This window comes from Podarcis cretensis (genome assembly GCF_951804945.1).
Source record: "Podarcis cretensis genome assembly, chromosome: 6".
In the NCBI taxonomy this organism is placed as follows: Eukaryota; Metazoa; Chordata; class Lepidosauria; order Squamata; family Lacertidae; genus Podarcis; species Podarcis cretensis.
This window is the reverse complement of record NC_137175.1, coordinates 48,480,253-48,503,419: the sequence shown is the minus strand read 5'-3', so window position 1 is coordinate 48,503,419 and position 23,167 is coordinate 48,480,253. Positions and strand designations below refer to the sequence as shown.

General features: G+C 41.1%; 2 protein-coding genes across 3 annotated transcripts in view; one reads left to right on the top strand and one right to left on the bottom strand.

Moving 5' to 3' along the window:
- SRPK1 (SRSF protein kinase 1) overlaps nt 1-1,204 on the bottom strand; it is a 32,568-nt gene extending 31,364 nt beyond the window's left edge. The window contains exons 1-2 of the mRNA XM_079980616.1: nt 764-1,204; nt 83-143 (exon numbers count right to left, since the gene is read on the bottom strand). Coding sequence (XP_079836742.1) covers nt 83-143; nt 764-1,091 — 389 coding nt within the window. The 5' untranslated portion in view covers nt 1,092-1,204. The remainder of the gene's footprint in view (nt 1-82; nt 144-763) is intronic.
- A 1,323-nt stretch (nt 1,205-2,527) lies between these two features.
- MAPK14 (mitogen-activated protein kinase 14) overlaps nt 2,528-23,167 on the top strand; it is a 30,970-nt gene continuing 10,330 nt past the window's right edge. Inside the window, exons 1-8 of one of the 2 annotated variants that reach the window (XM_079980628.1) lie at nt 2,528-3,003; nt 7,761-7,890; nt 11,747-11,805; nt 15,069-15,180; nt 16,287-16,316; nt 16,838-16,885; nt 17,356-17,470; nt 17,817-17,888. In XM_079980628.1, coding sequence (XP_079836754.1) covers nt 2,888-3,003; nt 7,761-7,890; nt 11,747-11,805; nt 15,069-15,180; nt 16,287-16,316; nt 16,838-16,885; nt 17,356-17,470; nt 17,817-17,888 — 682 coding nt within the window. In that variant the 5' untranslated portion in view covers nt 2,528-2,887. The remainder of the gene's footprint in view (nt 3,004-7,760; nt 7,891-11,746; nt 11,806-15,068; nt 15,181-16,286; nt 16,317-16,837; nt 16,886-17,355; nt 17,471-17,816; nt 17,889-23,167) is intronic. The other variant, XM_079980627.1, reaches the window with a different exon arrangement.

Genomic DNA, 23,167 nt, shown 5'->3' with positions numbered 1-23,167 from the left:
CTTCTGCACATCATTTCAGGAAATTATTGTCACTGTCCAGGACACCATTCCACTCTGTTTAAGGCAATAGGGCCACACTTACTTTCTCTGGGCTTTTTCCTTCTTGGCTTTAGTCCGCTTCTTCCGGGCTTGCAATGCTAGAACTAGAAAGAAACAGAGGGGAGGAGGAGGAGGAGGAGGAGGGGTGGGGCAACAGTCAGTAAGCTTTTGTTCAGGGTGAAAAAGAAGGGCACATTATTCGCATCATCAAACCTATCCGGTTTTATTTTGTTCTCAGATTAACCCCCTCTTCCCTAGAAGGAGCATTAATCCAAGAACAAACCAGATTCGTGAGACACGTGCTCATAATAGACTCATTGTACCCATATTTATAATATTAAAAAAAAAAAATCCCCAAACACGTTACTGGAGGAGACAGGCAATTATGTCACCCTCTTTTATCTCATACTGGGTAGCGAGGTGGAGGCCGAGGAAGGGAAGCCCAAGGGCCGGACATTTGCCAGGATAACCGAAGACTGGCAGTTAGGATCCGTGAGAAGAACTCTGCGAATAACAGCGGGACCTGACAAAAGGAAACCGACGCCCGATCTCGTGTGAATTGGGGCAACAACCAGGGACGCGGAGGGAGCGAGCCGCCAAGACCCAGAAAGCTGAAGCCTGACTAGAAGAGCCGAGGGCGGCGGGCGAGGGGGGGCGGCGGGCGAGGGGCGGCAGCGGGGAGGGGTGAGGTTGGCGGCGAGGCGGCGGGGCCAAGCGCACTCACCTTTCCGCTCCATGGCGGCTAGAGACAGCAGCCCCCGCGACCCCCCGCGCGTGCGCTCCAAGGATATTTCCTGCGCCTGCGCTGGCCGCGGGCGAGCCGGTCGGCGCGTGCGTACGACTGGTATCTTCGCGCGCCGTTGCGCGCGCCACCAGATCTCCTCGCCGCCGCCGCCGCTGCTGCTGCTGTCACTTCCTCCCGAGCTGGGGCTCCCGGGGAAGGCCACTCCCCCTGGCTCTTCCAAACGCGTGCGGCGCCGCCCCCTGCTCTGCGTGACAGGCAGGAGCCGGAGCCGCGCGTCAGGCCCCTCGCCCGCCTCCCCTTGTCCCATGGGCGGAGCGCATGCGCCTCGCGGTGTCCCAGCCCACCGCTCGCCTCCCCGGGGCTTCGCCGGATTTAACTAGGGCCAAGGGAGGTGGGGGCGGCGTAAAAAGTGGCCTAGCGCGTATACAAGTAACTGCGCGTGCTGTCGCCGGAGATGGGATTGTGACGTGCCCGCCACGCGTTCTGGATCCGGGCGGGTTTTCCAGCTTCACGCGTAGCCAGCATGGGAGGGAGGGATGTGCTCTGCTATGGGCCCTTTGCGCCACCAGGTTGCGCGATGACTCGCAGCAGCTAAAGTTAACGTTCGAATTCTCGAATTAAACTTTTTTTTTTTTTACAATTTACATGACTTTGTACGAATGCGTGGCTTACTCAGTGGGAACTGTTATAAGTTATTTTAATGTATGCAGCTTATTAAAAAATGAATTTAGTGTACACATGTTCTCCTCAACAATGGTTAGAAGCCAACAGTCGGGTGCTACCAGTTCTATTTGCAAGAAACAGGAAAGGCAACTGGTGCTGCTTACGTGCAACAAGCAACGTTGCACCTGGATGGTGAATGAAAGCAACCTAGCTTGTCACTGCAGATAGTGACAAATAGCTTTCTGATTGGAAAGATTGGACAGTCCTGCAAAGTGAAGCAAAAAATGGGTTTATGCCAATAAAACTCAGAAACGTGAGGCTTACAACAGACCTAGCGTAGGAATCTAAACAAGAAAGGATCAGCAGTCATAGGTAATTTATCTGGCTTGTCAGGGGAAAAGGGGGCGTGTGTAGAAACAGTACGAAGGTAAAATTTACGTCCATTGCTGCACCACGAAAATGGCCCCCAGAAGTTGGTCCAAGAAGGGAATGCAGCCCATGAGCTGGAAAACAGCTCCTCATCCCGCATTAACCAATAACAAGGAAGACTGTGTTGTTAGCTACCACAATTTACTAGCCGAGGACTGTAGAGAATTGCATTCCAACGATTATTTGTTAACGAACATTATGTACAACTGCAAGCACAAAACAGCTAATGCGCTTCTTCCCCGGGGGCACAGAAAGAACGGGAGGAGGAAGTCACAAGGTGGCGGGTGTGAGCCTTCCTTCCGAGAATGCCCCTGTCCAGGTTCCCGCTGCCTTAAGCAGCAGCACCTGGAAGCCTTAAACCCTGGCCGGCATCACGCTCCACCCTTCCTCTTCCTCTTTCCTTCTCGCCTCCTTCCAGATCTCGCGAGACGTTCCCCTCTTTCTGGGTGTTGCGCTCATCATAGGGCGCTGGAGCTGGGTTCCATATTGGGGCATCGCCTCAAAGCTCTTTCCGCGCCGTGGGTCTCGCGAGACTTCTGCAATCGGGGACTTAGGAAGAGGTCGGGAGAAGTCAGGCGGCGGCAGCAGTAGCAGCAGCTCCTCCTCCTCCTCCTCCTCGGCGTTGCTGCTTGACTTTGCCGCCCCCCTCCCCAGTGCAAGCTCCGCTCCGCTCTGCTCTGCTCAGGGGGACCCCTCGCGCCCACCTGTTAGGCTCGCTGACTTGGGCCTGTGCAGGAGGCCGCGGGGTTGCGACCCGACAGACGGCGGGAGGCAGAAGAGCCCTGCTTGGCCTGGCCTTCCCCTCCGGCCGCGGGGCGGGGTTGGGGTGTCGGCGGCGGCGGCAGCGGCACGAGGCCAGTTACTGAGGCGGCCGCTGGGCGCGAGCGACCTCTTTACCCTCGGAGCAGGAAACCCCCTTTCTCCGAAGGGGGAGGAGCCAACGGTTCTGCTCGAGGGTCTCCCCCCCCCCCCACTCCCGGCCGCGCTGGGTGGGGCGGGCTCGGGGTCGAGATGACCCAAGAGCGGCCCAAGTTCTACCGGCAGGAGCTGAACAAGACGGTCTGGGAAGTGCCTGAGCGTTACCAGAACCTCTCTCCGGTGGGCTCCGGGGCTTACGGCTCCGTCTGGTAAGTTACTGCCGCTCTCCCGGGTTACTGCCGCTCCTTTATCCCCCGCGGTCCCGCAGCCCTTCGTGCGTACGGGACAGCAGCCGCCACGAAGACCTGTCATTCTGAATGGGATGATTGATTAGCTGGGAGATCCTGAAAGCGGCCTTAGAAGGCGGTGGATCTCGCCTATGTCCACACCCAGTCCTCCTTGCAAAAGGAAGTCGGTTAGATCCTGTGATTCCGAGGGACCGGCTCTCGGTTGCAAGTACTAAAAGAAAAAGCGTTGCCTGTTTGGTTCTCTTGCACCGTAATGCTGGGGCAGTGCAAGTTAGCAGCAGAAGTAGTAGAGGCGTTTGATGTACTTGTCGCTCCGTCTGCTGCAGTGCCTTGATCTCAGTCACTTATTCCCGTAACCGCTATGAACTCATTCCCTACTTATTTGGGAACGCACAACTCGCACAGTTGAGCAATGTCTCCAGAAACAATCAAAATGTGCACCAAACAGTGGCTTTCTTCAAGTTCTCTAGTTTTCAAAAGGCATTATGTTAAGCATCTTATGCACGACCCTTTATTTTGCTTTGTGGTGCCAAGATTATTGGCTTTGGTAGGAAAAGACTTCTTGATTATTTTAGTTGCATTTGGCTTGCGAACTGTTGGGTGTTTAATGAGGTTTGGTTTTTTAGCAGAATCTTGAAAACAAACATAAAGCAATATTCTCAACACTGCACAATTAAATAACTTGTAATTAGTCTTATAATTTTTTGCATTTTTATTCCAGCACTCCTTGGAAGAAGCTAAGGGTTATGTACATAGTTTCTTCCCCCACCCACCCTTCTTTATTCTCACAAGTCTGTGAGGTAGGATAGGCTGGTGTCAATAAAAACCATGAACTTGGATCTCCCCCAGTTTCTTACACTGATCTTGCTGGGAATGAGAGTAGGGAATAAGAGTTTACTTGCAAGTGGGGAAGATGTGTACTGAAGAGGTTGAGTGCAAAGCTGCTGAATTAAAAACAGCTGGCGAGGGGTATCAGAGATTGGCAGGAGAGGAATTTTTGATTCACCTCCTCGTGATGTCATAGGCACTATCCATAGATGTCTGACTTCACTACCACATTCCTCACAGCAAAATATGTATTACAGTTAGACTGCCAGGACAAAGCATAGAAACTTATTCAAGAATCCAACAATAAATGAATGTTGTCTTGGCTACAGAACCCCTAAGCCTCTTGGGCTTGCCAGTCAGAATGTCAGCAGTTCGAATCTGTGCAACAGGGTAAGCTCCCATTGCTCTGTTCCAGCTTCTGCCAACCCAGCAGTTCAAAAGCATGCCATTGCAAGTAGATAAATAGGTACCACTGCAGCGGGAAGGTAAACGGTGTTTTTGTGCGCTCTGGGACTTGTCACAGTGTCCCGTTGCACCAGAAGCGGTTTAGTCATTCTGGCTAAGAGATGTAAGTATTTTTGTATATAAAATGACATAACCAAGGTAGTCATAACTTCTTTGGTAACAAATACTTGAATTGTACTCATCAGACTACCAGTCTTCTGGTATATATTTACCTTATTTACATGGCACAGTAAACTAGTGAATGGTTTGCAGTGAAAGTACCAGTCTGAGCCACTTTGTTCCTCTCTGCTAGCCCAGTCTCTGGCTTAACATTGTGTCCAACCAAGGGTTGTGGTTTATTTCCTTCCAGACAAACACTATGATCTGTAACAAAAGTTTGTTCTTGACTTGGGAGGAGTAAACTGGCTCATGTGATAACTGAAAACAAAGACTCAGACTGTGTATTTGTGTTCTTCTGCAGCTACATAGCACCGTTCTTTTAATTGTAGATATTAAGCCAATTTACTGCTTTAAACAAAACTCAGAGTTCTTGTTCTGCATTTTTTCCTAGAAAAACATATTTTGATCTAAACTGTTTTATTATTTCATGTCTCGTTTGAAACAATATTTCACTTGCTTGTGTTTTGTCAGGTAAGAACAATACCATGTGACAAGTTCTCATAGGAGAAAGCAATGAAATTTTGTTTTTTAAACACCTACAACAATAGATCCTGGTGGCCTCAGAAATTTGCATTCATTGATGACTCTGATAGGCAGGTGTGGTTCATTACACCATTGTTGTGGTAGGATAGGAATGTATACTGCAGAGTTTGGAAAGACCATAGTCTTTTTGCTAGTTATTACTGCTGATACATCTAGTTATTGTAGTGATCAGTTTGCAAAATAATTAATGGTAATTCCACTGCCCTCTTTTTTTGTCACTAAGAATCAATTTTTGTGCCTTGTATCAATTAAGCAAATACACATATATCTCCATTCCCTCTAATATCAAGCACAGGTGGTTGAGTGCCCATCAATTTTGGAAGCAAAATGGAGAATTAAAGTAGTGGCCTACTTAGGCACACAGAAGTATATAAATTTAATAATAATAATACTAATGCTAATATATTTACAAACAGCCCAGCAAAGTTTTGTGAGTTTTTGAGATGTTTGGCATCATTTATCAGAAAATGCATGTGTGAGGTTGGGGATAAGAATTGGCTTACTCAGACCACTAACAGTTTATTGCAGGTATGCTAGAGGCGGGTAAATTAGGGTTAGGTATGTGATATTAGGTCAGAAAGTACCAACTGCTCTACACTATATATGGTTGTTTCAGGAGGGAAAAAAAGCATTCTTTTCCCTTTAATCAGAATCACTATACTGTATAGCTATAAAATACAGCAGAGGAACGTTTTGGGTGGGCTGGAAAAGTAAAAAGAAATTGTCATTTTTTTCTCATCATTAGAGACTCGAGCTCATATAAAGCTTCTGTTTCAGGCTGCTTAGAGCACTACACATAGTGGGTATACACTGAAACCCTTGCAAGTCTTCCTGAAGCTCCCATACTTCAGTGAGGGAGAGCTATCTATATTCTCTATAATGTACCATTCACTTTCATGGTATAAGTGAGGATGAAGCTGCTCACCTAGCCCCCTGAGCTTGCATTATTTGAAGGAATTTCTCATTTGTTATGGCCCAGTACCACCACCCAGTAATTATTTCCAGACTTCATCTTCTAAGTTTATATTGCTTCCTCTCTACAGCTAGCTAGGTCCAGATAAGGAGTTATTGGGGGCACTTATGCATCCCATGTGTCTTACAGACCTTTGTAGATCATACTAATATCACCAACAAAAAATACCAGCATTTCCCATTTTTGTTCAGATGCACACTGCTTCTGTTAAAACATCCAAATAATTTCTGACTGAATTGTTAGATATGTCAAATGTATGTGTTCTGATCTGAAGGATGGTGGTTTGCACATCCCTGTAACTTAGTAACTATCACAAATCATTACATTTTTGTTAAAATGTGTGGCACTTGTTCGAGATCTTCAGAAAAATTAACATATCTTTCTACTGTTTTCATCATGTCTTATCCCTACCCTGATTTCAGATCATTTAAGTCTCTGCTCACAATATTTTTGTCAGGGAAAACTTGATTTAGATGCAAAAAAAGGAATAAAAAGCAGAAGTGGAGTTTTGTTTGCAACTAAACATTTTTTCCTGGCTCTTGCAACATGTGTTCTGTGGTAAGGCAAGGTGCAGGGCAGTGCCATATTGGCAGGGTAAATTAAAAGGGAACTTGTTCTTTAAAACAATGCTTCAGCAGAAGCATATTAAAAATGCCTCATCAATTCCATATTATGATCAGGTACCAAAGATAAATTATTGAAAAGCAAATCCATACTAGTCTAGAGTCAGTTGAGAAGTGCGAGTGGCTTCCTGCTTCCTGCTAGTGTGGCACTAGCCCTGCTCTAGAATAGAAAATTGGATGTATCAGTGGATCCTTGCAGAAAGGCATTTTGCATCATTTGTATCTGCAGGGTTTCCACTAGTTTAACACAAGTCAGCGGGATGGTGAATTGCAAACCTAATCAACTTCATTTATCAGGCACGTTTTGCCTAATGCTCCACTCCCCTTTTTAAAAAAACACTTGATATGTATACAAGTACCTATTTTCCACACTAAGAAAAACAAATAAACTTTAGAAAATATTCCACAATTGTCCCAGGTATAGACAGGTGCCCATGACAATGGCACCAAAGTATGCTGTTGTAACCACATTGGTTGTATGTGTGTTTTAGCGTAAGGAGTAGTCTGGCTTTCTGATGGTAAAACTTGGAATGCCAAAAAATCTGCAAAATGTGTACCATAGGCAGTGACATCTGTAGCATACCACCTTCAAGTTATCACTGTAAAGCTATTGGCTAACATCACCTGAAAATTCACTTACTACCAGAGATCCTAGGTATTCAGTGCCTTATTTATACAAAAAAACTTGCTTGGAGACATCCCTTATATGTCTGCTAATGCTGTGACCTGGACACAGCGAGCACTAGCTTCTGAAATGTCACAATATTCTGTTAAGGTTGAAATATTCGAAGTTACAGGAAGTCATTGCTATATCTTTTGCTGTGAGTCACTAAATGATTGCAGAAATTGTCATTCTTCCTTTATAAATCCAGCTGCAATTCCCGAACTCATCAATACATTCTTAAAACTCTTCTAATGATTCATTCTAAAACTTGTAAGCACCTTCACCTTTGTTTTCCTGCCTGCTCTTACACAAACCTTAAACTTGTGACTTATTTCTTCTTGGGCACAAAGTTGTATTCATTCAGTGAAACAAGATACCTATTGAATCATTTTCATGGGGGGGGATCCTATTTTAGTCTTAATAGGCATATTTAATGCTGTTTTTTTAAACTATTGTTTTTTAGCTCAGCCTTTGATGCTAAAACTGGCCTGCGAGTGGCTGTGAAGAAATTGTCCAGACCATTTCAGTCCATCATCCATGCCAAAAGGACCTACCGTGAACTACGTCTGCTTAAACATATGAAACATGAAAATGTAAGTTTGGGGAGAAAACTAGAAATGTACATTTCATGTGGTTTCGAATCCTAGGTTAGGAGTGAATGCTGGCTTGATAACCATGGTGTACTTGGTACAGATAAAATGGCAGACCATAGGGTCGGGGTTTTGTTAAAAGAGTAGAGGGGCCAGAGCAAGAAAATGAATCATTCAAAAGTTCATTCCCAATACCTTCATCTTGACTGAAAGCTGAGAAAATGTAATATGTGTACCATAGTATTTTCAACATGCTAGAGCCAGTTGGTTATAAACTGTTTAAGAAGTTTCTTAGTTCTGATTTTGTGGTGGTTATCGAGTCCTGTCTATTTCAAATGTTATTAAAACTTTCCATACTGGTTAAATTCTCTAGTTTTAAAGTTAGCTTAATGCATGAGTACGTATTTTTTTCATTTCATTCATTGTTTTGGGTAATGGCTTCCATATTAATTAGGGGAGACCCTAACCTTGGGGAAAATAATGAGTCTGTTAATTACACAATTGTAAAATGTGAGAACTGTTGCAAAGTATCTCACAGTCCCAGTTTGTTTCTGAAACACTATAAGAAGGATGTTGCAGAAACATTTCTACCTTTTATGCTGCTGTGAAAATTTTAGTGTTACTATTTCATAGTATGCAAGAATAATATGTGTGCACAGAGTGCAAACTACTTCAAATCTGTGCTCCTGCTTTCTTCCCTTAACCCTAACCCCAACAAATTATGCAATTAGAGTACTAAATAAATACAGCAGCATATACCTTAGGGTGATTTTTAACTACCTTTTTTGGAACAGTTGTGTTTCTGTTCATAATATTTCTTCAGACATGCCAGCAAACACCAGAGGTGTTACAAAAGCAGGGTGACTGACATAGGAAAGCACCTCCTAATCTCCTAAAGCAGGAATGAGGAACCTGCAGTCTTTCAGAGGTTGTTGGACTTCATTCACATCAGCCTCATCCAGGATGGCCAACAGTCAGGAGTGAAGGGCATCCCAAAAACATTTGGAGGACTACAGATTTACCACCCTGATGTAAACCCTTGGTTCACTAGCATTTGGGTAGATTTTTAATGACAGCACTTACAGTCAAACCTCGATTGACGAACGTAATCCGTTCCGGAAGACTGTTCAGCTTCCGAAATGTTAAACAACCGAGGCATGGCTTCCGATTGGTTGCAAGAGCTTCTTGTACTCAAGCAGAAGCCACTTTGGATGTTTGGGTTCTGAAAAACATTCGAAAACCGAAGCATTTACTTCCGGGTTTTTGGCATTCGGGAGCTGAAACGTTCGAAAATGGAGCCGTTTGAGAATTGAGGTTTGATGGTACTACTTACTATTCATCTGTTTTAACCACACTGTAATGTTTGGTCCATAATTTTTAATTTTCCTATAAATGTAGGAGAATCTTTAGTTCTTGCATTTCAAACAGGAAGGTATTCTTGCAGCGGTTTTACAATGTAATTACTTGGCTGGGCCTGAGTGTACTATAAAAATAGTATTTTCACGTATTTGTCCCAAGTTGAAGCTTTCTAACACAACTATGAGTGACAAAGTGTTTGGAGAGGAGGAGTGAAAATAATTTACCACTGAGGCAGAACATAGGTTAGCAGCCATAGCTTAGGGCAAGGAACTACACATCACAGAAGCCCTAACTGTAGTCTTGACCACAGCTATAATGCCCAAGGCCCTTCTAGTTCTTGAGTCATCTGTGTATTCTGCCTGATCACTTCTTTGTGTCCATGGGGATTAGATTTAGCTGTGTTGGTAATGTTTAGTCAAAAGTCAGATGACAAATACTTGAATGAAATAAATATGTACATTACAATGTATTTACTTTAAAAGAAAAGTGAGATGTTCAAGAATCAAAATTCTTTGTTGGATACATGAACAACATGTTGTCAGATAAATTCCAGGACATTTTGTAATCCTTGGGATTGATGCATAGGGTTTATTTGTAAGCACTAATATAGTGTCTGGCTCTCTTTATTTTCCATGTCTTGTGCAAAAATAGCTGCCCTCTGGCACTTGCAAAACACATCCACTGATCTGTGTGCATTTAGATATATACACTAGTGATAAGTAGAGATTTCTGCAGTTGAAATAAGTTATCACACTTGGGTTTCAGCTGTGCACATGAATGAAAATATTGTATGCCTCAGAGATGGAGCCTGTATCATAATATGATTACCCTGTATAATATCTTCACTTTACATCAGCCTTTTGGAAAAAGAAACATGAGTAGAACTAGTCAAGATGCCTGAGCCATGAATTGGCTTTCCTATTTACTATATGTGTATATTTGTGGGATTATTATTCTAGTGTGAAGCATGTGGTAGTCTTCTGGTCACATTTCCCCTACATTTAGTTTATTTTGTTTGTGTGGGAACAGACCATTTTTGTCAGTGCTGGAGCAGTTTGTACCGATAGCAGTACTTGCAAATGTATGTTTTTAAAAACCCTCTTCTCCAAATTCTATTTAAAGCCTGTTAAAAAATGGTGAATGTACAAAGTCATATTTCATGGTCTCTGGTATGAAATTACATGTTACATGTAAACGTGTAATGGAATCCTGAAAGCCCTTTTTAATTAGAAAAGACAGTTTGCTAGGGGGTGATTAAGATCAAATGAGTCACATCTCCCTTCCTCTGCCTTCAGAGTTCCATGACGCATTTGTAAGGGCAGAGGGTATTCATAGAAAGTAGTGGTGGCATGCTTGCCCTCCCATCCCCCTGATTACCCTATACAGTGGTACCTTGGGTTACAGACGCTTCAGGTTACAGACTCCGCTAACCCAGAAATAGTACCTCGGGTTAAGAACTTTGCTTCAGGATGAGAACAGAAATCATGTTCCGGCGGTGCGGCAGCAGCAGGAGGCCCCATTAGCTAAAGTGGTGCTTCAGGTTAAGAACAGTTTCAGGAGAAGGACAGACCTCCAGAACGAATTAAGTACTTAACCTGAGGTACCACTGTAGTACTAACTAGCCAGAGAGCTATTTAGCTAGCTGACCCTGACTTCTGTACTTGGTTTAGTTGAAATACTACCACCAAATTACCTTGACTTGTACCCAGTGGCCACATTCAAATGAGAGCTGAACAAGCCTTTTGTCCAAACATGCAGCTACTTTGTTTCACTAGGTTGTCTTCAGTTAACTATAGATTTCCATTACATCTGAGCTCATAACCTATAGTTAACTGCTTTCGAACAGGGCAGGATATCAAGCCATGCTTTGAAGTTAGAGCTCATATTGTGGCTTGTTCTGAAGCTGTTAACCAAGGCCTCCATTTCAGAGCCGTTGAGAAACTATACTTGCACAGTTCCAGATTTGTTTGCTCGTACAGCAAAGAGAGAAAAGAAGTTACATGTGCACCCACAGGGTTCATTTATATCTCATCTCATTAAGCTGAGATATGATTTTCTGAACCAACCCAGTGTGTATCACTGCATATTTACATTGGAGGTAGCGCTGAGCTATTTGATATGTTTACACCCCTTGTTTTTGAAAAATAAGTAGCAATTATGCTTTTAAAAAAACAATTGTCGATTCTTTTCATTAAGGAAAATAGTTTACAATGGAAACAGTGATCTGGAGCCAAAGATGAAGCAGGAGGAGTCCATGCATGCAACATGATTCTTTTCTGATATTTTTCAACATGCCACATTACAAGATATTTGAAAGTTGCCAGATTTAAAGGAACTATTTTGAGTTTGCATCTGTGTAAGGATAAAAGTCTTATTTATGTGCAAGTCCATGTGTTCATGTAGTAGGCACTTTGAATTGGGACAGTGTATATATGTGAGTTGGGAAATGGCAGATAAATGTAGAAAATGTTATTCCTTGTGTGTCTTTTTCCCTTTCTAGGTTATTGGTCTTCTAGATGTGTTCACACCTGCAAAGTCACTAGAAGAATTCAATGATGTGTAGGTAACCCTTCATAGCCTTGATGTTGGAAATAGTTTCCAGCCTTGATGGAAACGTCCTTATCTATAAGGAACATTAATGTAATAGAATCAAAGGTTTCAGTTTAGACAGGCCTTTTGATCGCTATTGGACAATGAAATTAGGTATATGGAGGAATACGTATGTAGTCACAACCCTTCATTAATTAGCATGGAAGGTAGCTATGGGCTGTTTCACACACTAGATTTTCTTTACTCAGTAGTGGGAGTAAGAAATTATTCAGTCGTGTGAAAACTGTAAATATCTACTTTGCCATGTTGACATTTGCCAAGAAGTTGACATCTGGCTCCGAACTGAAAAATCTGCTTAATAGTAATACAGGATATTGAACTCACTGTATGTAACTATTTCCCATCATTCAAATAGCCTGTAAATACAACTCTCTAGCAAACGGTGTTTCCGTGCACTGCTCCGCGACTGGACCTAACAGTCAGGGGTCCCTTTACCTTTACCTTTACCATTACCTTTACAACTCGCTACCACTGTAGCTCAACTCTCAACTGGTGTGATCTAGAATCCTCAGTGAAGGTCTCAATCTTTAAAGTCATGTTATCAGTTTGAGGGTGTTTTTTTTACTTTACAGTCATACCTTGGCTCTCAAACACCTTGGGAGTCAAACGCTCCGGCTCCCGAATGCCCCAAACCCAGAAGTGAGTGTTCTGGTTTTCAAACATTCTTTTGGAAGCCGAACATTTGACAGGGCTTCCGATTGGGTGCTGCAGGAGCTTCCTGCAGCCAACCAGAAACCGCGCTTTGGAAGTTGAACATTTCGGAAGTTGAACGGACTTATGGAATGGATTCTGTTTGACTTCCGGGGTACAATTGTACTAGGCTCTATGTCTGCTCATGCACAGTAGATCCCAGAACATGCTGTGTATTACTTAGGTTTCCAATTTCAAATATTCCAATTTCAAACTTTAGCCCATCCAAATTTTGGATCTTAATTCCCCTCCCCCCTCGGTTTTGTGCCTGGAAGGGGAATATATATGAGTTATTCTGCAACTTAACAGTTTTGATTTATTACTGAATCCAGTTCTCAGGCCTAAGCCATTTGAATTAAATGGCACAGTACACAGGATTGCTATGCTTATAGAAGCATAACAAATTTAAATGTTCCATAATTAGGTGCCCTGAGTTACTTGTGGAGACAGAGATTTTAAAGCTTTTTAGTAGCAGAATATTATTGTTGCTTTAAGGTTACCTTATGCAGGTGCAGTTACTGTCTAAAGCAGGAATGGCAAGTGTATCTTAAAAAGGAGGGAGGTGTCACACATTGAGGGAGGAGAGTGGGAAATCAAGACTGAGCAAAGTGCTTTAGCTATATGGAAGGACTTTTGGGTTTTGGTAGGATATTGCTCGTTTTAGCAAAGAGGGGAGTAATGTATTAATCATGTGACCATCTTCAGTCACATAGAATGAGCCCTGGTTTATTTAGTCATTACTTTGTACCAAGGCAGACTCATGGATATTTGCAGTTCTATGATGAGACAAATGACAGATGTCTTAAATAGCTGTTTATAAAACCTGTTGGACTTGTATGTGACAGTTTCAAAGCACATGTTGAGACAGGCTTCCTGTCACAGTAAGTCCATGTAGAAGTATTTTATTAATGATGTACATACGCCCTGTACACACCTTTTACCATATTCTTACACTTGTGGAGAACTGGAAAGACTGAATCAATGCAGAGATCAGCCTAGTTTCATTGTCGTTGAAAGGTAGTAAAATTACTAATTTCAATACGTCTTTTTCTCTTGGGGCTTCACATTTAAAAATACTTAAAGTAACAACTATTTTGTACTAGGAGCTGGTTCCCATATAGCCCTGCCATATGGGTGGGGTGGAGAATACATGTAAATTATTGTGTGAGTAGATCCTGCCAAACATTAGTCTGACTTAGGAAAAGGAGTAGATGGACTGTGTGGTTATACTCTAGGTCCTGTGAGTGGTCGGGGAGAGCAAATCTGAGATTCATTCCTTGGCCTCAGCCCTCTGTAACCTACAAGCTAAGACCTTGCATGAAGCCGGCCCAAAATAAATATAGGGAAAATACGTTAAATGTGAATTTAAATTACAGTGCAGCCTTAAGAAGTCTCTTATTATCTATTGGAATTTTAAATAGAATGGATCTTTCTAAACAATGAGAGATGCAGGGTTATACATGAATCTGCAAAAGATAGAACTGTCTTATTGCTTATTGTCTTACGTTATGAATACACTTTTTTGCATTGCGACACAAGTGTATCGTATATCTCTGTACTAAATGGTTTACATTCTTTATAATGGCTTATATCCAATGTAGTGCTAAGTACCTGTCACATCAGGATTTCCACTTGTCCACTTGTGCAAAGGGACTTCCCCCATCTTGTCCCTCTGAACACATCTCAAATCTGTTTTGAAGGTTTTCTCAACCCTCTGGAATAGATTGCGAGAGGATGCAGGAGGAGAGGGAGGGAGGGAAGTCCCATTGTGCAAGAAGAAATCCTTGTGCTGATGGAAACAGCGGAGTTAGATACTGCCCAATGTATTCTCACCATATTTAAAATTGTATCTGTACCATGGCAGACGACTGGCTGTGAAAAGGTCATACATAAAACCAATGAATTTTCATAAATGCAATAGGTTGGATCCAGATTTAGTCGTATTTGAAGAAGTTGGTCAGTAACTAATTTCAGTGGAAACTAGGCAGCTAACAGGCCAGCCTAAATCCCTGTTCTATCATGGTGGAGGGAATTTTAATGGGACAGAGTTATCCCTCTGCCTGGTTCTACCACCTTTTGCTGTTGGCAGGGAACAGCTGCACCCTGTTGCACCGACCCAAAAGGCAGGTCAGCAGAAGCTGCTGCTACTGCCAGTATACTTGCCAGCAGTAGCCAGTGGAAAACTCCCCCGCTAGGGGGTGATTGGGGGATGATCTGTGCTGTACAGGATCTCCTGTGCTGACCACCCTGCTGCCACGTGATGGCAACAGGTCTTATCCAGGCAACTGGGGTGCTGGCACAGCAAAGGGATATATTCCCTTTCTTCCACCTTCTGCTCTAGCTGGCGTGACTGGTAGGACTGTGGAAGTGGTGGTGACTACATGGCACTGTCAAAGCCCACCGCTGCCAGTGATTGATCCCTAACTTAATCTGAACAGAATCCAGTGCTTCTCTATAAATGCTCTGACTCGCTCACCTACAACACATGGAGATAATACCATTGTTTAATTCTTGTTTTTTAGATACCTTGTAACCCATCTTATGGGGGCAGATCTGAACAATATTGTGAAATGTCAGAAGCTCACAGATGACCATGTACAGTTTCTAATCTATCAAATTCTTCGTGGTTTGAAGGTATTTGCATTGACTCTATTACTATTGTATTCTGTATGCAAGTGGCAAATAAAAGACATACTTTCTTCCCATTAGAGAGGTCCATAGGCATACTTTGGATTCAGATAAAAACACCACCACATGGTCCTGAATTGGTTGAACTGACCCCCATTATGACAGTCATGAAATATTAGCTGTTCTTTTTGAGAGTCTAAAGAGAGGCAAAGATATCATTACATGCTGCTCTCCTGAATCAGCTCAGACTTGCCTCTTGTATTCTGCTCTCCTCATGTTCAGAGGAACTAAATGTTCTTTCTGTGTGGGAGGATTTTGTTTTATGTGTTAACATTCCTTTTGGTGGTGGGGGGAGGCACTGCAAAAAAAAAAAGTTACCTAGAGGGAAAGAAGGGAATGGGATCCTGCTGGAGATAGCAAGGCAGAAGGCAATACTTTCTGCTCAGTGGTGCTATCTTGTTTCACCCTTCTGTGTAGGAAAACAAGGCAGGGTGTTGAGAGGCACAGAAAGATAGTGAGAGCCAATTTCAAGTCTATATTTTTTGACCTGAAGAAGAAATCTTCACCTTATTGGTTTGTCATATGCAGGTGATTCTAATCTAGGAAACACACTGCATGCATTAACTCAGAGAAACAGTTGTGTGGCTTTGAACAAATAGCACAACCTTACTGGAAACGAGTTATAAATTATTGTTATTTTTTAAGTAGAGGTTCCTTCCAGAACTTCTAGATGCCCTCTTAAATGTTAAATGTTGTGAACCTTGTGAGGTTACTATCTTGTGAGATTTCTGGGGCACCAGACGGATGCAGACTTTGATTCAGTAGTTTCAAAATGCATCTGTACTTTGCCACAGAATGGGGAAGAACCAAATATGAAGGGATGAAAATATGAACATTGTGCAGGCATTATTCCCTCTTCCTTTCTGGTTGGAAATGACTTTGGTTATCTTCAAAGGAACAAACTTAGAGCAGACATTTCTCAAACGTCATTACAAAACCACTGAATGCTAGATGAGTAAATGTAATACAAGACATAGACTTTCACAAGGCATGGACCTTCATAATGGAAAATAGTGTCTGAACCTAATCTTCAAAATATTTTTTATTTTCAGTATATCCATTCAGCTGACATAATACACAGAGTGAGTATTATTTTTAGTGTAAACTATTCAATGAAAGCAGCATCCTGGGAAGTTGTAGCATTAGATCTTTGTATATCAAAGCAGCAGTAAAATTAAGCTAAAAGTTCAATAAAATTGCAATAAATATTTTAGTTAATGCTGGGAGAGAGTGAGTCTAGACAGATTCTGTTCAGGCATAGTTCACTTTACCATGGGGTTGGCTCTGGCCATCACTTTTCTTAACATGTGCCTGCAGAGTACAGAACTGTAATTTGACTTGTTTCATTTGTTTGTTTGTTTGGTTGGTTGGATTTTCAGGGGTGGGATTAATTCTTGTTTATATACATATGGCTGATGCATGCTGCTGAAAATCTCAGTGAAGTGTGGATTATGGTAGGATTGTATTACAGTTAACTTCTGAAGATTATTTTTGAAAGTTGAGGAATACATTAGATGTTGCCAGTGCTAAATTTCATGGTTGGGATAGCTTTTTTATCATTGCAATGTTGTGACACCAGTATCTCTTTTTTTCTTTCTTTTAGGATTTAAAACCTAGTAACCTAGCTGTGAATGAGGACTGTGAGCTGAAGGTAAGGTGGGGTTAGTGTACACATAGCTTGTGGGCAGCCTAGCAATCATTTGTTTAATAGGTCAGGACCTGAATATCTTAACAGGAAAATGTAGGCACTAATATAAGCAAGTCTGTTGACCCCTGGGCAAATATTTTAGAATTTATGAGTACACTATTGGCTCAAAAGGTATTTAATAAAAGTTCCACTTTAGTTATTCCATGGTTGTGTATTTGTGGTACTCTTGAACTGCTCTTGTTTGAAATTGGGCACAGTGCGGTTAGGGAGTCACATAAGAGCTGTAAATCCTTGACAAATTTAGTCTTACAAAAGTATGTTTCACCAAACCTATTTCTGGAAGTGTTCAACAACATTTCTTTTCATCCATTTTTTGCATCTTCTGCAATTGTAGCTAATCAGATCAAAAGTCCAGTTTGTCCTTTAAAAATAAATAAATGTACCAGTGCATTACTATCTTCCCTGTTCTGCAGATTCTGGATTTTGGATTGGCACGACACACAGATGATGAGATGACGGGGTATGTAGCTACTAGGTGGTACAGAGCTCCTGAGATCATGCTGAACTGGATGCATTACAATCAAACAGGTACGGTGTCTCATTAATCAAACCATCAGAGATTTGTATAATAAAACTGTATCATATAATTCTGTGGCACAATGGAATTGCCTCACTGTTGTAATATAAGAGATCTAATTTTTCAAGCATAATTTGACATCTATATCATTAACGGAATCGGGTCTACATCTGAAATTGTCAAATTCATATTTATCAAGAGTACAAATACGTGCTTTTTCTTGCTGCCATACTAAAGCTAAGCATTTTAGGATTAGGTTAACCATTACAATTGGTTTTATTTAAATCTTTTGGAATACTGGAACAGAGATCTGGCTAGAGGAGTCTGGCTTCTAAATTCATTCTGCTTTTTCCTCAGTTGATATTTGGTCTGTTGGATGTATTATGGCTGAACTGTTGACTGGAAGAACGCTATTCCCTGGTACAGACCGTATCCTTTAAAAACATCTAAAAATTAACTGAAACATTCATTTTCACACACAGCAACATGTAACCCAAGGAAGGCTTAGGAACCAGCTCTGCACTTTGGTGTTGGAATTCTTTCTATGCAGATGAATGCATTTTGAGAACTACTGCTGCATTTTCCAAGAATGCTTTTTGCAGGTGGTTGAAATGCATTATTTCACTTTCTCTGTCTTTGCTTGTTCTTCTCTTTAAAAGCTTTGAAAGTGGCCTTCCACCTTGAAGGGAAAATGTAATTACTTTTTTCAGCATCTCAGAGATCTGTTTTCCAGTTCCAGTAATTCAGATGTCCTGTCAAACTACTTCAATTTTGATACTAAAGTTCTATGAGAAGACAGGTTCCCTCATAATGTTTAGCAGCCCCAAGTCAGTGACTTGGCTTGTAAAAGGGAAGAATATATAATCTACAGGTAGATCTGTTAATCTGTTCTTATGTAACTTGTAAATATGACACAAAATAAAGGATTCTGTGTTGGCCCATAAGAAAAATTCCAAAATCCATATTATGGCAATACTTTTATTAAGCCAACCAAAATAGTGGACAAGCAATCGAGTTCTCAAATCAAGACTTGGGAAGAGAATGCATGGCTGGTAGTAACACCATGGCTGTGCATTTTGGAAGAGTCTAAAGGCAAAATATTGGAAGAGGTAGTAGGTTGTCACATGGAACTCTTAAATGCTGTGTTGCTGTTTCGTTGTACCAAGGTTTACTTGAAAGGAAGAAACAATAGCAAATTTCCTATCTTTGGAACTACAAAAACCAGCTGTTAGGTTTGTCTCCATCCTTACATGAAGCACACAGGTTTATGTTTTGTGTGACTTGGATAGATGGAAAAGCAGAATAAAGAGGAAGGGCTATAGCTCTGGGTTGGAGCATCTGCTTCTTACCTTCCTAAAGAGAAAGGCAGTCTTATTAACAAAAGTGTACTTTTTTTTACCTTGCACCCCACCTATACTTAACTTTTACCCACCTGAACTTTCTACCTCTGATAATATAAATACTATCTACTTTCTCTTCATTCTTCTCTACCTGTCCAGGTCACACAAAAAGTAAACCTGTATGGCATTTCACCTAAAGATAGAAGCAAACCAGGGTACCAGTTGTTTTTTTGTATATAAATTTTGTTTTAAAAAATAAAGATGGGAAATTATCAGCCCATCTTTATACCTTGGTGCAACCTGATACTTGCATAGCGCTTACAGAGCCTCATTTGAATGTCTGCTGCTTCCTCCCGCATTATGCCACAGGACTCTTTATCATGTGCAGACTCATGGCTTTACCACTAGCTAAATATTCTGTCCCCAGCCCCCCATTTTATCCACACAACAGCCTTAGGCTGAGCAACAGGGACTGGCCCAAGGTCATCCAGTGAGCTTCATGACTGAGTGGGGACTTGAATCTTGGTCTCCAGGTCCTAGTCCAATACTTAAGCCTCTTTAACATACTGGCACACTCTATAATATAAAAAAGCATTCTGTGTATAATTCAGAAGATGTATTTGGTCCCTAATCTGAAGTCTAAATCATTGGCAGGATCCGTGCAACCCTTTTATCAGTTATTAATGGAGAGATTTTGAAAGATAAGAATATCTTGATATTTTGTCTAGTTGCACTGTGTCCACCAAAATATGTTCTGTGGGAATGAAACATTTAAAAGTTTCCAGGGTATCTGTCTAAAAGTAATAAATAAATGGATTGAATCCTAGGGAAATAAAATATATTTTTGCATTTAGTTTTCTGACTATTAAATATTTCATGAAGGGGAGTGTGTGATGTTGATCTTTGTGGAAAAAACTAACACATTTATTTTAGGTTTTAGGCTAATATTAGAACGTGTGAAGATGGTCAAAGTCATTTATTTTATGGTTGTTTTTTACCAAACTTTCCCAGAATAGAGGAGGCAAATGTGAAAACTATATGATACATTTATAGCCTACATGTTGGATTTTTTCCTTGTTTTTGTTGTGTTATCCCTTTGCTTTCACTTCTTCTTGTTCACTTCTCCTTTTCCAAGACCCTTACAGTTGTCTTTCTCCTTCTCCTTTTCTGTCTGAGGTATGTAGAAAAAAAAGTTTCTTGCCTAAAGAGCAAAATAGACATGTTTCAACTATGTTGGGTGCAGTTTTCATTTTTACAATATAAATATTTGTATTCTTTTCTCTATTACATGTACATACTCCTCTTTTTGAATGGTCCTAAATGAAGTTGTGTTTGCCTTCCACAAATCTTCACTCCATATGTGGCAGTTATTTAAGGCTAGGGTGGGGAGTGATAACCATTTCTGTCAGCTTCTTAATGGGAATAATGGATATGCATTCAAGGAATAATAACACATTGGCTTACATTATAGGAATTCTGTGAGTACACACAGCATGCAAATTGGTTTAACCAGTGGCAGGAATTTGTAAAGCAAGGTTTTATTGCTCAGCTCTTGGAAATCTGATCTGCAGGAGATAGTGGGTTTGGGGGCTCCATTAGTGGGAGTTGTCAATTTAAACATTGATGATCAGCAGCTACAGGTAAGGGAATGATTAAATGCCCAAGCTGTAATGGGTTAATATGCTGCATGTGCAGACTTAACTTTCATAGCTAAATTATGTGTTTTGAAAATTGCTAGAGGTTTGAGCATAACCAAAGTTGTATCTGGTAGTACTGAGTAAAATCTAATATAGTTATTGTTGAACAGAGTTCATATTTCTTCTACCCTGACCCATATTAGGGTGCTCTCCATATTTGGAAATTGTGAATAGGGAATCGGGGGCTGGGCCTGTGTCTTCAAGTAATGTACCTTTATTTACCTATTTGAGACAAGTTCTTTATTAAAAATAATAAAATCTTACTAACTGAATTACTACAATGATCTGGAATGACTAATTGAACTGTGATGTAGAATTTGTTATAAACATATTCTAAGTCAGGAAGATTTCTCAGAAAGTAGCCATATCAGAATAACGTGTTCTGGGTACTCTTGTTCTTGAATGCCCACTTGGACCTGGCATCTGGATTTTGCTTTAAACTTGGCTTTTTGCTGTGTTCACTGTTGGTTGTGGTAGCAAACTTTTCCCTTTTCTGTATGGTCAGTATTGGGACTTGTCAGTTCTTGAAATCCATTCTTTTCTGAGATCTGCATGCTTTTCTTTGCTTATGGCTTTGTTTACTTTTGCTTTGAGTTTACTAACAACTCTTTTTTACTTAAGTAGCAGTTCACAAATTATATTGTTGATATATAGATGCAACAATCTTGTAATATTTTAATTGATTCATTGTGTTGGTTAGCTGCTTCCAACTGACTTCTGCTTCTTGCCATAGGAAAGGCTTTGTAGTGAAGTAATTAATGTTTGTCTGTGTAGGCAGCAGACACAGTCTGTAAAAAAATAAATAGCACTGACAGCAGATATATCTTTCATTACATTCAGATATCACTTAACTTTCAAATACTTCAAACAACCAGAAAATGGTTGACTTACCATTATTTAAATGGCACATGGATTCATACTTTTGGTTGTACTATATAGTGTTCCCTTGTTTTAATTTACAATCTTGTGTGTTAACTTGTTCTGGCTGAGGCAAATAGATGAAAACAGGCATCTTCTTTCAAAGACGAGCCTACATTGTGCAGGTTTTAGTTGGAGGCCTCAATTCAAATCCAGCCCAGAATTCACAAAGTAGCTTTTAGGAAGTTACTGCTAGAAAGTAACTTGCTTTAAGGCTTAGTATAACTAAGGTGGGAATTATTTTGCAAATTGAATTTATATCCTGCCATTCCTTAGGACAGCCTTGATGCAGTTTCAAATTCAGGAGATTAGATTTTAATCTTCAGGGGCTGGAAAGTTCTCACTCTGCAATAGCTATGGGATTTCCTATGCAGTCAATAACTTTTTCTCACTCTCTCCACCATTGGGAGCATTGCTCATGAGCCCCAAGCCTGCTTTCCGATCTTAAGGATAGCAGTTCCAGGTGGGGTGTAACTTCTAGGGCCCCTAAGGAGTTTGTGACTTTTCCAATCAGTTCCCTGCTTTGTTACACTAGCTGTTGTCCGCAAAACTCCCTGAGAGGACAGTGGAGAGAAGCAAGTGTGACTCATTAAAATATATATAACTGCCCATTAAATACTATGATAAAATGTCCAGATGGGTTTTGCTGACATGGGGTCTCCAATTGTAATAAAAGTCACTGATTTCACAAAAAAGGATTAGGACTGAGTGTAAATAGTGTTGACCGCCAACTTCTACAAAGTAGAAGGGTTGACAGCACCTGAAGTAGCCAGCATCCTAGAAAGCATTTACCAACCTTTCCCAACCTGGTGCCCTCCAGATGTTTTGGATTAAATTTCCCACCATCTTCTGACCATTGGCTGGGCAGGCTGGAGTTGATAGGAGTTGGGAGTCCACTAGGTTGAGGTAAATTGGTTTTGTGTACTATTAAAATTAGCCTCAAAGTTGCTACTTTACTCAAGCTTTAAAAGTTAAGTGACAGCAATTTCTACTTACAGGTAGATAGCCGTGTTGGTCTGCCGTAGTCAAAACAAAACAACAACAAAAATACCTTCCAATAGCATCTTAGAGACCAACTAAGTTAGTTATTGGTATCTGAAGAAGTGTGCATGCACACGAAAGCTCATACCAATAACTAACTTAGTAGGTCTCTAAGGTGCTACTGGAAGGAATTTTTAATTTAATTTAATTTGTTTCGAGCAATTTCTGCTTTCACTATCACCAGTGCATGCTAGTCTTTTACCAACTGCTTCTGCCACTAAATCTTAACTGTTACTAATGACTGGGAGTATAGGTCTAACCTAAAATAATCACAGAAAGCATCAATTATACCTGTTAATCACCATTGTATTCTGATTGCAAAATGTGCATGTTTGCCAATATTGGATAGTAGCTTGGAATGGTGGACAAGCCTTAGTAGAGCAATTAGAATATAGAGCATAGAGCAGAGCAGAGCAAAAAAAGCACTTTAACCTTAGAACCTCAATGAAGCTGTCTTCAGTTTGTTCCTTTGGGCAGAAGCTTGGGTATATTTTCTCTTGTAAGGGTAGAAAGATTTAGATTGTAAAGCTACAGTTCTAAAGATTCTAGGTGCACTCATTCTATTCTGAATTAGGAATTGTCTCATCCCTTCCATGAACAGGAAAATTGCAACTTGTGAAAGAGGAACCACATTGGGTAAATTCAACCTTGCAACAATTATCACTCACATAAGCAGTTGTCTCCATATGTTAGCCGCTTGCAGAAACAAATG